Source organism: Psittacula echo (genome assembly GCF_963264785.1).
Source record: "Psittacula echo genome assembly, chromosome: 6".
Classification (NCBI taxonomy): domain Eukaryota; kingdom Metazoa; phylum Chordata; class Aves; order Psittaciformes; family Psittacidae; genus Psittacula; species Psittacula echo.
This window is the reverse complement of record NC_137743.1, coordinates 34,166,301-34,182,842: the sequence shown is the minus strand read 5'-3', so window position 1 is coordinate 34,182,842 and position 16,542 is coordinate 34,166,301. Positions and strand designations below refer to the sequence as shown.

At 40.7% G+C, this 16,542-nt stretch overlaps 1 protein-coding gene across 1 annotated transcript in view; it reads left to right on the top strand.

The window, feature by feature from the left end:
• The window catches only part of TMEM163 (transmembrane protein 163), a gene marked incomplete at both ends in the record, with an annotated part of 101,042 nt that overhangs the window by 78,967 nt on the left and 5,533 nt on the right, over positions 1-16,542 (top strand). Inside the window, 3 exon segments of the mRNA XM_080621662.1 lie at positions 424-453; positions 455-472; positions 15,737-15,848. Coding sequence (XP_080477788.1) covers positions 424-453; positions 455-472; positions 15,737-15,848 — 160 coding nt within the window.

Here is a 16,542-nt window from a genome sequence, read left to right as displayed (position 1 = left end):
TATTCCCTACACTCAGTGGCACTGAGAAAGGCCAGCATCTCCTTTCAACAAGCTCCATTGAACTTGGCAAAGCTGTAGCAGGTGCATTTCTTGCCTGGCTGCACACTCTGGTCCTAGTCTTCAAATGGTATTTTGTCCTTATGTGTTGGAGTATAGTTGTTAATGGGTTTTTACAGGCCTGATCCCATCTCTTCTTCTCCATCATTATCTTTATGGGCCAAATCTTTCTCAACATAATGACTTACAGCTTTCATATGAAACTGTAGGAGTTAACTTACAGAAAGGAGGTCTCTCTGGGCTTAATGAAAGTAGTAGAATTTTATGAGGAGAATCTTTTCACAGTTCAATGCTCCAATGGCTTCAGTATTTTATTTTTAATGTAGAAAAAAAAGTATTTTTGGATTGTATTTTTTTGTTTTCCAGCTCTTGCCTCCAATTCCAGAGCCATGTATGAGTAGCAGGAATGAAACAGGTGAGGGGAGCATGCTGGGTGAAAGAGCTGGCTTTTTGACTGGCTCACCATGAAGCATCAAAAAGGCTTTTCTCCTGCTCTCTGCTTTCTTTTGATTATGAAAGCCAGCCCCTATCTGGCCTATAGAGCAGCTCTCCCTAGCAGCCTTTCTCTCAGCTCTGCTCTGTCCTATCCTGCTTGCTTCCTTTCAGTGCTGGGTATTAACTTCCCTAAGCTCCCTAAGCTCTACTCATCCAAAATGGCTACTCACTGGGAGAGCCATTTGGCAGTGGTTCTACTACATTACTTCCTAATGTGCTCAAAGAAAATGAGGCTTCAGTTCATATGCAACCTGACGTGTACCTTTTAAATTCAACCTTCATGAAGTTGAGTTTATTTGTAACTGTGTGCAGGCTTTTGCATCTGGGCTTCACCCTGCCGAGTACCATTCTCAACACATCACTAGAGGGAAACATAAACTCCTCGCTTTCAAGCATGAGATGGAGGCAAAGCTAGAAAAAAAAGCTAATTTATAATTTCAACTTGTTACACACTGTTAGCAGTGCAGATGACCCACTGGGTCCTGTGCTCTCATGGAAAATTCCAAGAAGCTCTGTCACTAAAGAAACTTTATTTTCAGTAGCTTAGGGAAATCTGGGCAAAAATGCATAGCATATCAAAAGCCCATGAACTAAGGCACTACTGAATTGCAGCCAGGGGCATTGTTTAAGTGCAGCTGATTCATATTCTCTTTGCACTTTTCCTTTTTTCCAGTCGTCATACTTTACTGCCCCCTCAGCTTTGCCAGCATAACAGCACAATTCACCAGCCTGGTTCTGTCAAAATGATCTAGGTTAGCTTAAACACTTTTAATAGTCAGCTCTTGAACTCAACCAAAACATTTTGACAGAACTGGGTTAGGGAATGAGCATGGATGCCATTGCGCCAGTAAGGCTGAAGGAGATCCTGAAAAGGATAAGGGGAGACCCTACAGTGATGGCCAGCTAAAGGACAACCTCTTAACTTGGCTGCACCCAAACAGTGCATCTGGCTACAGTTTGACTCCTATTTAGTGGGAAAATAAATATATAGTCTTGACTCTGTGAAGCAGAAAGAAGGGAGGCTGCAGAGATTATTAAAACACATGTTTGGTGAATTTATGGCAGTGTAGATCAGAGTCATTTGATGTCTCAGTCTAATGCATTGTGGGCAAATGCCCTGATAATTCCAGTAGTAAGAACAAAGGTTTAAAAGGTGTGTCATCTATATTTTATTCTTCCATCATTACAGGTACTGTCTACAATTGAGGGCTTTGTTTCTTACACAGGGAGAAATGTCTCCTGTTTGCAACATCAAAGTTATGTATGACTTCAGACATGTTGTACTTCTTAACTTCTAATTTTTGAAATGCATTTAGAGAAGGTAAAAAAAAAGTGAAATAAGACCTACAGGAAAGTATCCCTGATGAGAAGTCCCATTACATTTCAAGTGCCCTGTAAGAATAATTTGTACAGATCTCTTTTGTCACGGACTACCTCAGATTCAGACTCTCTGCACTGAAACTGTGTCAAGTAGGTAAAAGTTAGGGTGGATACTGCTTGTGTTGGACACAGTATCAGGATAGATAATTTTGTTTCTGACATAAGGTCTGCTGTTCTCACTCATTTAGGCACTCAAGTACTCCCAGCACTTTGAAGGACACATCTTGCAGAGTATGGACTACGACTGACTAGTAGCAGGGTAAAAGCCTCATTGCATACACAAGAATTTTCATACCTTGCAATTCTGCCTGGGAAGTAGGTTAGAACAAGGGATGGAAAAAAGATGATACTGTTCATTGTCTCTTAAATGACATGACAAGGATTCTCATTTCGAAGTCTTTCAGTACATCTCACTGTGGGAAACTGGCTCGGTAAGGGTTGCATGACAGGTGAAATATCTGTGGGTAAACTAAGAATAACACTGAAAAATGGGGAGACCGAGAGAACAGCATTACTGCTGCAAGTCATGGCCAGTGAGGTATTATGCCTGACAGTTGCTACATTAAAAATAGATGGGGGGAAAGGTTGTTTTTTAATAGAAACCTTTTGAGTTGCTCTAGCCATGCCTGGATCTGATGCTGATTTTCTGTTTGCTTAATGCTCCTTTAGCTGCTCTGTGTTGCAGCAGAAATAGCCATTCTTCTCAGTTGCTTGGGTCTTTGCTGATTATGTTCTCAGCTGATCTGCAGCTGCCTGGGAGATATTAGCATCTTAGCAGAGTTGAAATCTGCTCTAATTAAATCAGTAAGTAAGGGGAAGAAGTTTCTGCTCTACTCTTTTATATAGGGTGCTGTCTTCTACTTTGGACCACAACTGAACTAATCGCTAATGGTACTAATTTCTGTAATACCTTATCATGTAATTTAGCTATAATGTATGGATGTAAGGACATGGAGCTGTTGGAGCAAGTCCAGAGGAGGGCCACGAGGATGATAAGAGGGCTGGAGCACCTCCATACAGACAGGCTGAGAAAATTGGAGCTGTTCAGCCTGGAGAAGAGAAGGCTGCATGGAGACCTCATAGCAGCCTTCCAGTATCTGAAGGGGGCCTACAAGGATGCCAGCCAGGGACTTTTTGTCAGAGACTGTAGTGACAGAACAAGAGGTAATAGCTTTAAACTTAAACAGGGGAAGTTCAGGTTAGATAAAAGGAAGAAGTTCTTTACTGTAAGGATGGTGAGGCACTGGAATGGGTTGCCTGAAGAAGTGGTGAATGCTGCATCCCTGAAGTGTTCAAGGCCAGGTTGGACAGAGCCTTTGGTGACATGGTTTAGTGTGAGGTGTTCGTGCCCATGGCAGGGAGGTTGGAACTAGATCATCTTAAGGTCCTTTCCAACCCTAACTATTCTATGATACTATGACATATATGGAAAAATAGAACAGTGGTTTCTGTGTAGTAGCCAGTTCTGCGTCAAAACAGTGACTTGAAGTATGTTTTTATGGTGATTTTATTGGCTGTGTGGTTGCACTCAATGGCTTGAATGTCCAAATGGACATCAGTGATGAGTGGTGCTCCTTAGGAGTCAGTATTTGGACCAGCACTGTTCAACACCTTTGTCAGCAATGTGGACGGTGGGATTGAGTGCACTCTCAGGAAGTTTGCCAACAACACCAAGCTGTGTGATGTGGTTGACATGCTGGAGAGAAGGGATGCCATCTAGAGGGACCTTGGCAGGCTTGAGAAGTTCTCTGAGTTTGTTTTAATTTGAGTAAATTTTGGAGAAAATAGTATGATATGGACAAGTTTGAGAAATTAAGCAGATAAAGCAATTAAGTATCTACTTGCTAATTGAAAGGTGCTGTGATTAAAACCATAGTCACTTCTGAATAATTCTGGATCAAGTCCATGGGACCTGACGAAATCCATCCACGGGTCCTGAAGGAGCTGGCGAATGAAGTTGCTAAGCCACTGGCCATCATATTTGAAAAATCATGGCAGTCAGGTGAAGTTCCCAACGACTGGAAAAAGGGAAATAGAACCCCCATTTTCAAGAAGGGGAAAATGGATGACCCAGGGAATTACAGAGCATTCAGTCTCACCTCTGTGCCTGGCAAAATCATGGAGCAGATTCTCCTGGAAGACATGCTAAGGCACATGAAAAACAAGGAGGTGGTTGGTGACAGCCAGCATGGCTTCACTAAGGGGAAATCCTGCCTGATCAATTTGGTGGCCTTCTATGATGGGGCTACGAAACTGATGGACAGGGGTAGAGCAGTTGATGTCATCTACCTGGACTTGTGCAAAGCCTTTGACACTGTCCCACATGACATCCTTGTCTCTAAATTGGAGAGACATCAATTTGATGGGTGGACCACTCGGCGGATAAAGAACTGGCTGGATGGCCACACACAAAGAGTTGTAGTCAATGGCTCAATGTGCAGCTGGAGACCAGTAACGAGTGGTGTCCCTCAGGGATCAGTGTTGGGACCGGTCTTGTTCAACATCTTTGTCAGTGACATGGACAGTGGGATTGAGTGTGCCCTCAGCAAGTTTGCCGATGACACCAAGCTATGTGGTTCCGTTGATACTCTGGAGGGAAGGGATGCCATCCAGAGGGACCTTGACACGCTTGTGAGGTGGGCTGATGCCAACCTTATGAAGTTTAACCATGCCAAGTGCAAGGTCCTACACCTGGGTCTGTGCAATCCCAGGCACAGCTACAGGTTGGGCAGAGAAGAGATTCAGAGCAGCCCTGCAGAGAAGGACTTGGAGGTGTTGGTCGATGAGAAAATGAACATGAGCCATCTTCAGTGTGCGCTTGCAGCACAGAAAGCCAACCGTATCCTGGTCTGCATCAAAAGGAGCGTGACCAGCAGGTCGAAGGAGGTGATCCTGCCCCTCTACTCTGCTCTTGTGAGACCTCACTTGGAGTATTGTGTGCAGTTCTGGTGTCCTCAACATAAAAAGGACATGGAGCTGTTGGAACAAGTCCAGAGGAGGGCCACGAGGATGATCAGGGAACTGGAGCACCTCCCGTATGGAGACAGGCTGAGAAAGTTGGGGCTGCTCAGCCTGGAGAAGAGAAGGCTGCATGGAGACCTCATAGCAGCCTTCCAGTATCTGAAGGGGGCCTACAAGGATGCTGGAGAGGGACTCTTATCTAGGGACTGTAGTGACAGGACAAGGGGTAACGGGTTCAAACTTAAACAGGGGAAGTTTAGATTGGATATGAGGAAGAAATTCTTTACTGTGAGGGTGGTGAGGTACTGGAATGGGTTGCCCAGGGAAGTTGTGAATGCTCCATCCTTGGCGGTGTTCAAGGCCAGGTTGGATGAGGCCTTGGGTGACATGGTTTAGTGTGGGGTGTCCCTGCCCATGGCAGGGGGGTTGGAACTAGATGATCTCAAGGTCCTTTCCAACCCTAACTATCCTATGATCCTATTTACACAAGTTACATTGGTTACATATGTGTCAGTTCTCACTATGCATGTAGCAAGAAAAATATTTCCTTGAAAAGATTGTGAGAACTTTAACAAAGAGATTCTGTTGTCCTTGAAGAGGATCTCAGAAGAGTTGCTTTCATGAAAATACTACCAATAAGAAAGGATATAAAATTCACATAAGAAGTAATTTGAAATGCTTTATCAAATGTTTTGAACACAGATTTTCTTTTACTTATGTGGACTTCTATCAACAGGAGTCTTCAGAGTTGTCATCATGTGACGATTTCAGCTGCAGGTCTGACAATCCTCACCAGGTTTTGGAGGACCAAAAGGAGGGTGACAGGTTTACACGTTAAACCTGTCGAGCTGGCATTTCCAGCTCAACTACCCCATTCTGTAAGGGACTTAAATGTCCATAGTTTCTTGCCAGACTGCAGGGAGCAGCTACTTAATTTACAGGACAGGAGCTCAGGTTTAGCTCAGTCAGGCATTTTTCAGTCACCTATTTGAATTCTCTTTTACTCCATGCTGAATGTAATTTTGTCGAAACACTGAATTACAGCACTCCTCATCTGCACTGGCATAGAAGAGAGGACAATCAGAGCTCCTGACTTTTTGCATTTCTTAATATTGCCTCTGCCTTTTGTTCTGCTTTTTGTTTGTTTCCTCTGTGTGAAGTAAAAATAAGTAATAGGTAGTGTATGTCGCTATACATGCTTTCAGCACTGGCAGTGGTTTTTTTGTAATTCTTTTGAATGCTTCAAAACCTTGGGAAACACAGCAATGGTTTATTTCCTCATTTGATTCCCTTGCTTGATATGCCAAGGACTGTAGTTAACTTTGAAATAGCCTATAAGGCAGGATATGAATGACTAGGTAGATTAATTAGTTTAAAATACAAATAAGGTTAGTAAGTGTTTGTCTGGAATTTTATTTCCTGGTAATGTGTGTTTTGTATATGCAACAGCAACTGTGGCCATACTGGGTCAGGCTAAAGGCCTGTCTTTGGTCATAACAGACTTTATTCGTACCTTTCTATTTAGTTTTTCCTCCATTTTTAGACAAGGAAGTCTGAAGAACCCACAGAATTCAAGGTATAGCTCTCACCAGGGATTTATACAATATGCTAATTTCTGCAAATTACTGTTGAGCACTGAATTGATATTTTTGCAGAACGTTCACTGTAGATTCCATCTCCTGCAGCTAACAGCAAGCTCAGGAATTGTCACTATTAGGTAAACTTTGGGTTTTCCCTGTGCACAGTACTTTATATTATAATTAACAAGAAGCCTGCCCTGAAAAATAGTGTTCTTTGTTAGGAGAGGTGGCCAGTGAGTTAATTATACAGTTATATAATTCTGCATTTGTATTAATTATACACTTCTTGCTAACATGGGGAAAAGTTTCTTTTCAAGTAATTGATATATGTATTAATCTTCAGGGTACGAAATACAATCCCTTGTGCTAGCGTTTTCAGTATTTGCCATGTAGAGCAGTGTTTTCCACCAACTGATCCATAGAATTGTATTGCTTATTGTGCTTTTAAATGAATTAAGTTGCGAATTATAGGGATGATGATGAGGTAGATACAGGAGAAATACAGCAACTGAAGGGATTTGTTTGTCCACAAAGTCTGGAAACTGCCTATACTGAATATATGCAGTGTGAAGTGTAATGGATTTTATTTCTCCCACATTTTTGAAGCTTTGGACATTAGTTTTAATGAGCATCAGAAAATGTGTTACGGATCTCTGATTTTTGGACAGAGGGGTGAGAATACAGTTTTCATGTCCCTTCCAGAGAGGGCCTGTCTGTTGTAACCTTTCCTTGAATTTGCAGGGTTGCTTCATTTTCCTTTGGAGGCAGTTTTGTGTGGGGATGTGTGTGTAGACAGTTTCTGCATGCAGCAACACATTTGCACAAATCACTGCTTTTATCAAGTTGTGACCTCCATTCTCATTTGCCTGAAACTAGTTTTAATTTAAACTTTCTTGTTTTATGGATTTAGAGATGTGATGATATTTTCCACTTGTCTTGGAGCATGTTGGTTTTGAAGGAAATCTTACTGTTTCTCTACTATTCTTACCATATAGCTAGGATGCTTAGATATTTAGGGAAGATGACCTGTAAAATGTAGGTGTACTTGTACTGTAGACAGCCCATACAGTGCCCGAGCTCTTCCAGAATTTTTAAGTAACACTGGCTTACACTTTCTATGCATATGCTGTACAGTGGATCTGCCCAAAACGTATGCATGTGTTTGCAGTGAGGATTAGCTGTGAACATGGTATTGTACACCTGGAAATCTTGGAAAAAATGTGGAAAGATCACAAAATCCAAAGAATTTTTTTTTTTTTTTTTTTTTTTTTTTTTAACAGGAAAGAGGGACGTGGCATTGATGTGTGGGAACCTTACAGCTACAAATTTCACTTCTCTCTGTGTTCTTCTCCTATTTATGTAGTTATATAGCTGTGAATTTCTTATATAGCTGTGAATCTTTATTCTTTGAGGGTCTGCTTCAGCATGACATGTTGCGGTTATTTCAGTTTCATGTCATTGACCCCTAAAGAAATAATTTTCACTGATCAGATCTTTCTCTTCCCTCCCCCCTTTTGTTTTTCTTTGTTCCTAATGCACTTACTGGAAGTGTTAGAAGTAGGCCAGCTGGGGTGTTTGGAGTTAAGGTTTTTAATAATTTTAGCTGTTGTTCAATACATCTGACTTACAAAACTAAACAGTATTTGACATTTGGAATATAAAACCTTCATTCTGTTTACCCTTTCACTGAATATTAAATGAGTATTTCTCTGATCATGTAATTTAAGGTTGTTGTTTTGTTTTTTTTTCTCCCTACAGTGTTGAGTGTTAAACCTAAAATAGAATCACTTCTTGTTGGCTCAAAAATGATTTACTGTTTTTTTTCCCCCGCTAGCTGTCAGATTCAGAACATTTCCCTATTGTTACTTGCAGCATTTGTTCTCCAACCTATGTTAGCTGTAATAAGGTAATTCCCACCAGGAAAAGGAATTAGCATTCCTTTATTGATGTTTCAGAGAGCTATACCCACAGCCAGTACTGACCCTGAGGATTTGGTATGCATGCATTTCCTTACAAATAAGGAGGAATAGTGTTATCGCACATTGTTGATGACATCATGCTTGTATTTCTGTGTAGATTTTACTTTTTTTTTTTTTAAATGTTCTGTTAATATATGGAGAAAGGAGTTTGAAACTCAAGCATAGGTTTCAAGCATTGCTTTGTGTTTGCATTTCCTATTGTTAATATTTGCCATGTTCGTGGTAAAAATCATTTTTCATTTACCCCTTTGCCTCCTTCATGTCAATTACTATATATTCTTGGATAGTATAAATATAATTTAAGTGCAAATGGTGTGTTTTATTTTGACTGTTGCCACAAAGCATTTTGCGAACCTTTTATTGTTTACTAAAGAAGGCTTAAAAGAGCCCGACCCAGCCACACTGAGAATGACTGTTTTAATTTCACCTGGGGTTGTAAATCAATATCCATTTACTATTCAGTTACTGCTTGCATTTCCCTGGGTAATAGTATAACACATGTAATATCAATGCAGTTTGGCATTTGTCCTCATTAGTATGGCAAAGGACACATTTTTGCAAGAGTAAGCAAGCATCATGCCATATTTCTGACATTTCCTGCGGAACAAAGAAGTAAAAAACATAATCAGTTCTTGTACAGAAGACATGCAGGACATCTGATGTGGCACCTTCAATGCTCTTAGAAATTAAATCACTTGAAAGATTAGGCCACATGTAATTCTATCATATACTACAGATTGCAGTTGAAATTGGAAGCTAGGGGTGGCACAGTGTAGCTTTATGATTTCTAATTTATTTACTAGTTTAATAATTTATAATAAATAGATCCTAAATATAGTTAACAATGTCAGCAGTTGAATTATAGATCAATAGCAATATAGCAAATAATACTTGTGATTATATACATGTAATACATGTCTAATATCTTTTATATATATATGTAATTTATTGCTCACAATTTCAAGTCAAAGTGCCAGATACATTTATTATACATTAGAATCCTGTTTTATGATTGTTACGTATTATGTATGGTATGGTGGCTTGGTGTTTGGCTTTAAATAATTACTTTAACCCTCAAATACATGTGCTTCTTACAGGTTGGTGAGAATATTGTGTATACTTGGGCTAGCCAGTAAGCCAGGATTACGAAAAATATATCAACTAAACTTCACTCTTTGTTCAAGTGATTGGTGGAAAGTCTTATTTTCAGACTTTACCACAGAGTGATAAGAAATAAAAATTGGCAACTACTAGCCCCTTGTTAGGTTATGTGAAATGTACTGCTGATCTTAGAGTTGTGATCTTAGAGTTTCAAACACACACTTTGCAGGAGCCCTAATGTCACCTAAGGTAGTTTTATGGAGCCCGTAGACCCTTGGTTCCCAGCCCCGGTGCCCCTGCTGTGGCATTCGGTGCACTGCTTGTTACCTGTTTCCTGAAGAAGTGTTCTGTGCTGTGGAATTGCTTTGTCACAGCACTTCAGCATCAAAGATACAAGTTTAGACCTTCATAAGTTTGGGGATTTTTTTTTTTCTTGGTACTAATAATAGCTCTTTATATCTCCATGTGAAGAGACTGTCTCCTGCTTGAGTCAGACACTGGGCTGTTGGGTTGTTTTCAGAAGTGCAATTAAAATTCTTATCCTTTTTGAAGTTCACTGGTGAGAGAGACCCTCCGGCTTCCCAGAAGCTCCCTCTAGACTGATTACATAAACTATTTATTACGTGGGAGAAAGTGGGAGAGATTTGGACCTTTTTTTTTGCCCCTTTTTTCAAAAAAAAGGATGTTTGTATTAGAAACATATCTGTCATCTGTGTTACCACTTATAAGTGGAGTCCTTCATGGGAAGAGGAGGGAAGACAGTCTTTTTGGTTAAGTAACATGCTTTTAGGGATGCCACAGCTGGTGTGTGTGCAGATGATGTGAGAGCTGTTGGAGGACTGGAAGGCTGTGGAAAGCATTTGAAGGTAGGGATGGGCAGCAGGGTGGTAGCAGGCCCTGATGGCACTGGGGAGGACAGTGAGTGACCAGTCATCTGGACTGAGGGAGGGTCGTCAGGAGACATTCTGTGAGACAGATGGTGAGTTGCTGAGATGGGCAAATGAATATTTAACAACACAAACTCAGCTCAGTCTGGGCTAGCTACGGTATTGCTCCTGCCAACAGCATCTGTAGCGTTCCAGAAACGTGTCCCTACCTCCTCAGCCAAGATGAGCGAGGCTCAGCAGAGAAGAGGTACAACACCATGAGACACCAGCTTCCCTGGGAATGGAAAAATGGCATGAAAAAGGCAGTACCAACAATTCCCAGCTCATGTGGGAGGGGAAGGAACCAGGCCCTTGGCTGTTTCACAGGGGAAGAAGGAGAGGGCAGAAGAGTGGAAAGAAACCTGCAGTTGTTGGGGATGGGAGAAGCAGCTTGTTTTGGGCTTGCACTAGAATGAGCTACCAAGGAGGGCCAGAGGGGAAGATCGCACATAGATTTTAATCATAATAGGGTGTGTGTTTTGACTGCTGTGGAGGAACACTGAAGATGCCTTCTTCCTCCTGCACAGTGAATATATTTTTATTCAATACTGTACACTTCACGTGATCCAAGAACACTTTTACATCCTACAAGTGGAATTTAGAGGAAGTGACTGTAATTAAAGGTTGAAGAGGAGCTGGCAGAAATAAGATATGAAATCATAATTCTGATATCAGATTTGATATCAGAATTAGTGAGATGCATTCTAGTAAAAGATTAGGAGCACAAATCAGCTGAAATGTAGTTACTTGGCTGGGAATTGGGTTAAAATATCTTCCTCCTAATAAGCACTGAAGCATTCCCTGTGGTTTTTGTTATTTTTTTTTTTTATTAGTTTCTACAGTAGATTCAGAGTGAGATCAAAGTCATATCATCATCAACAAATTTTCCTTAAGCCATAAGATTACCGCTGCTTTTGGTGAAATCCTTGAAAGCAGGGACAGAACTGTTGCTATGTTTTTGCAGATCCCTCTTCTAAGCTGCACTGGTGGGGTAAAGCAGAGAGAAGCTGCCTGCAGACTTGTATTATTCCTTTTTATTACTTTTCTAGGACTGAAAAAAGAACATCCTAGGAAAGCTTTCTTTTGGGAAACTGTCACAGCATAAAATCTTAAATAGCGATACTGTAGCTATTAGAGTGCTGTGTAATGAAATGGCAGTCCAGGATGGGCATCTCACTTTATGTACAGTACTATTTTATCCATGAAGTCATCTAATAAGATATATGTGTGTCCTTTAATTAAGGTCTAATGTACAGCGTAGTAGCAATGAGGGAATATGATGAAAAGGAATGGAAAAGGAAAGAGCTTTATTTACCACACTGAGAAGCCTTTATTGTATGGAAATGATCAGAATTTAAATTTTTATCATCTATCACAATTTGCTGCTGCTTTAATTAAAATAACAGCAAGGACGTGTACAGTGAGTCTGACTGGATGTGCTTCATGCTCTTAATGGCTGTCAGATGGGAAGGCAAGGGGTATGGAGAGGGCAGGACTGCGAGAAGATCCGGAGGGAGATGGTGCCAGATGGCCAGGCTTATTTTATTAATTTGGATCTCTGTTATGGCTTCTTTTTTCTTCACTTCTCCAAAGGATGAGTTAGTATAATGGGAATCATTTCACAGCCACAGTATGACGTTGTTTAACTCTTCAGAGCCCATAGCACTGTAGTGAAGAGCCTGCATCAGTCACGGGTCCTCTTGGCTGGCCACCTCTGAGGCCCCAGCTCCAGCCCAAGTGGTTGGCTCCCAGCAGCCTTAGGTGATTTGTTGAGTCCTGCTGTTCTGAACCAGCTCCAGCTTTTATCATTGCAACAAAGTAATGCCAAGGCAGCCTTTCGAGCTGCTTCTCTCCTCTTACCACCTCACCGGCTCAGGCAGCATGCTGCAGGGGCTGTCCATGCTGCTGGCTTTGCCACGTGTTTTCCGCCAGTCTCTTACATCCACAAAACCTTCTTCACTCTTCTTCCAGCTCTTGGGTGCCTGGACACACAGAAAGCATAGCAAAGTACTGAGAAAACTCTGGTTTTGTCTTCTTGCATCTGGTGCTCAGTTACTGCGGTATCTGCTGCCTCCCGGTGGCTTTTGGTAGAAGCTGCACACAACTGGAACTGGTGATTGTTATTTAGGTTCAGAGATTAAACAAAGAATATAGTCTTCTGAAAATCTGTTTGGCACAGTTTAAAGCAAGAAACCGCACAGGTGTTTGCATTAAGAGTGGGGGTTTTTAATTCCTTTCTGTGTGCACTGTGATAACAAAGGCGTTTTAATTTGTCAGTCCTTCTGTGTCATCAGTGGTTATTTGATTAGTATTAGCAACAAAATGAACTTGGCTTCTGTGATTCAATGAACAAAGCAACCAGACTTATGAAGAATGTCTAGTTCCCAAAGTCTCTATAAAAAGCCTGTTTTTTAATTCACTTTGAGTTGATTCAGAAATCTGTATCACACTTCAGTCATTCTTGGATTCCAGTAAAGCAGCTAGGCTCACTTTGATCCCGGCTATATTGCCGGAACAAACGACAAGATGCATTTCTATGTACCATGAGTTTAGCAACGCATGCAGGGGAAAAAAATTTTGCCCCAAAAATCTATGGTGCATACCATGAAAAGAAAAAACCAAACCAGCTCAAAATAATGATGAAGCCTCGCACTACAACACATGGAATAAGGTATAACATTTTCAAGAGTTTAACTTCGTAACTGCACTTTTAAACATTTGTTCCAATAATTTTGAAAATCTCTTGTATTGGAATTGTCAGTTTCTTCCAAACTGTGTCAATTTGTAATTGCTTGCAAGTCAATCCCCAAGAATTTTATAGGTGTAGGAAACTGCATTTGTCAGTCTAAGGCTGACATAACTTTTGATAGCAAAGTAATTCATGCTGTCACCTCCACTGGTCTACAACATTCAGTTCTGTGCTAATGACAAAGCTTGTGCTTTGCTGAGGACGATGATGAAGATCAGATGATGAGGGATGCCTGGAAGCCATCAGTAAGCATCTAGGGAGTCTGTGGTATGAGGATGAAATAAGAGATTGCATGTAGTCATTGACCGTTAGCAAGTGAGACGCCAGTGAAACACAGTGTTGAACTGTTGATTACTTATTGAGCACTTGCCCAACATGTCATCTGTGAAAAGCTGGAGCTAGCCACCGGCTGAGAGCACACCACATTTGCACACCCCTTTGCATTGCTCTTTTTCTCTGCTTCTCACTCACCCTTTAGTGAGTTAGGGGCCTTCATGCTCTTGAGAGCATCACAAGCAGGTTTGCTTGCCATGCCTACTATTACAAATGATTAAAGGAAAAAACAAACTCGTCCATCTAAGGCAAGCTCACATTCTGTATGGTAATTTGGGAAGGGCACTCTGACTGCTAATGTGGCAGGTTGGGATAGAGATGACTAGGTTGATGGAGCATATCGTTCTGCTTCAGATTATTCTTGTACATCTTATACATATGCTGTATGTTAAATATTATATAAAACATCTAATAAAATATTTGATGAGATTAGATTAAAATCTCAAGACCACTCAGAGTTTTTGAGGCTGTCAAAGTTAAGGCTTTGGGCCTGGTAAATATACATTTTTGAAAAAGATGCATGAAATTTAGAGGCATGAATTTGACAAGGCTTTCAAATTTCAAGTGCTTTTTGTGGAGATTATCCAGACTTTTGGAGTTTTGTTGTCATTTTAGGTCTTCTGAAAGCTCCCAACTTTCCTTGCTAGGCTGACAGCAACCAAATATTGGCAGTCCTTCTTTAGTCTTTCCCTAGCACTCCAAAATTGCCAGACTGCATTTTCCAGTCATTTTCTAATATGACTTTTCTCAAATGCTTTTTATCCTACCTTTACCCTGCTTGAGTTTTGTGTTCTCATTGCTTCTATTTTATTCTCTTTCCCTTCAGTGCATTTTGTCTTAATATTCAGTATCGTACCAGGACTAGAGAGAATGAGCTCATGACTGAGAGTGAATGAAGTAGACCTCAAAAATTGTACGACATAAAAAATTGTATACAAACTTATTCAATGATTTCTTTAGCGATGTGAGTATATTATCCCAGTAATCTAATTCCCAGTATCTTCCTAAGCAGCTTTCAAAACAATTTTTTTTTATTTCTTTGGGTTTTGAATTGCTGTTAAAATAATGAAAATGGATGGAGCTGATGATGAATCACTATGACAATGTTTACTACCACCAGGGATTTTCGCCAGAGTGTTTTAATCAGTAACAAGGTCCCAGTGGCACTGGCCCACTTAAGCCTGTAGATAAAAATAATATTCTTGCTATTTCTTTTATTTGTACTGGTGTTGCAACAGCTTAAATTAAAGCTTCTAGTAAGAGCAATAAATTAATCTCTTTCAAAGCTCTGTGGTGAGACGGCAGGCAAGGATGCTAAGAGCTTGCTTGGGTTTTTCCATGTAGCTCATGGGCTGATGTACCCTGGGGGGGAGAAGGCCCAGGGACTCACTTCATTTAGGCACCTTATTGCAATGCAAGTGCCCAGGAGTGCTTCTCAACCAAACTGAAAATAGTCAACAGAAAGAGGTAGGTGCCTCCAGATGAGTTTTAGAGAATGCACTTTAAAGGATCTTTAGTTACTCTTAGTTGCCCTGCACAGACATGCAGCTTTCTGCAGAGGGAGCCTAGAGAGAGCTGATGTGATTTGTTCAAATTAAGCAATGTGGATATTTCTGTAGCTGTGAAATGATAGTCCATGGAAAATTTGTTTTCTAGTGCTAAACCTTACTTTGCATGTCAGTATCAAAAGTCTTGTGGGTGTAGCTTGGACCAGACTTTACCTTAGAAGAAGAAAACTAAACAAAACCAAAGCAAGCACAGAATCAGAAACAACATTAAACGGTTATTTCTCACACCAAAAATCAAAGGCCTGGTAAGTAGGATTATACTCTCAAGCATTTATCCTGCATGTGGGGACTTCATTACTGATTGGATTGGGGGTTTGATAACTTGAATTAGTCAGCCCTGCAGGTATATAACCTCCTGATTCTGAGGAGTTTGGGTCAATTTAAAATTTGTTTGTTTGGAACTGTCATTACTTCTGTTAGCAAAAGCAACTACAGATGGCGATATAAGCAAAATAAACACCAGCTGTCATGGAAGTCATAACTCAGGAAATCTTTTTCTCAGGTTGTATACTTCAGTGGCAATAATAATTGCACAATAACTAGTGCTATTTGTCATTTACTATATGGGGCATGAAGACATACTAATATCTGACATCTTTTCTTTCAGGATGATTTTCTGTATAGTGTCTCTGTTTTAAGTGGAATCCTTTGCACTGTCTTGGCAGTAATCAAGTTTATGCTGGGAAAAGTCCTTACAAGCAGAGCGCTGATAACTGATGGTGAGTGTGAAGTTGATGCTGCTGCATTTATAGACTCTTCCAGGTAATGTAGATGCAGAGGATCTGAGTGACCCCTGCATGATGACAGCTGTGAAACAGTATTGAAATAATTTCCACTGGGAAATGGAAAACGCCCTGCAAAACTCTAGATAAGCCTGTGGTACCACTAGCCTCTTGCACACATACCTCAGCTGAAATGGGTACGTCTGGTGGAAGTCAAACAGTTACGGTGTTGAATAGTTAGCAATAACAGTGAGTTAGAGGTAGAGCATATAACAAAAATGTGTGTATTAGAGGTTAGACTACAGAGGGAGGATATGACATAAGCTTATATAGCTTTGGTTAAGTCACATCTTTTCTCTTGGCTAGGCCTAGTAAACAATTTTATCCCTAGAGTTAAAGTGAAGCAAGTCTGTTTCAGAAAACACCCACCTTGCCTTGAGCAGGAATCACAAACATCATTCATACATATCCCCTGCAGACATAATTTGCCACTGTAGTGCTTTTCTTTTCACTCAGTAGAGCTGGTGGAACGTGTGTAAAACAAAGCCTACTGCCCTACACTCCTCTGGCCTGAACAGAGTTTGGCACAAGGGGAATCTTGTCTGCTACATCCTTAGAAGACCTCCCTGCCACCACTCTGTTGAATCAGGTGCATAGCACCTGACTGGTACTGGCTTTAAAAGTATGTTTA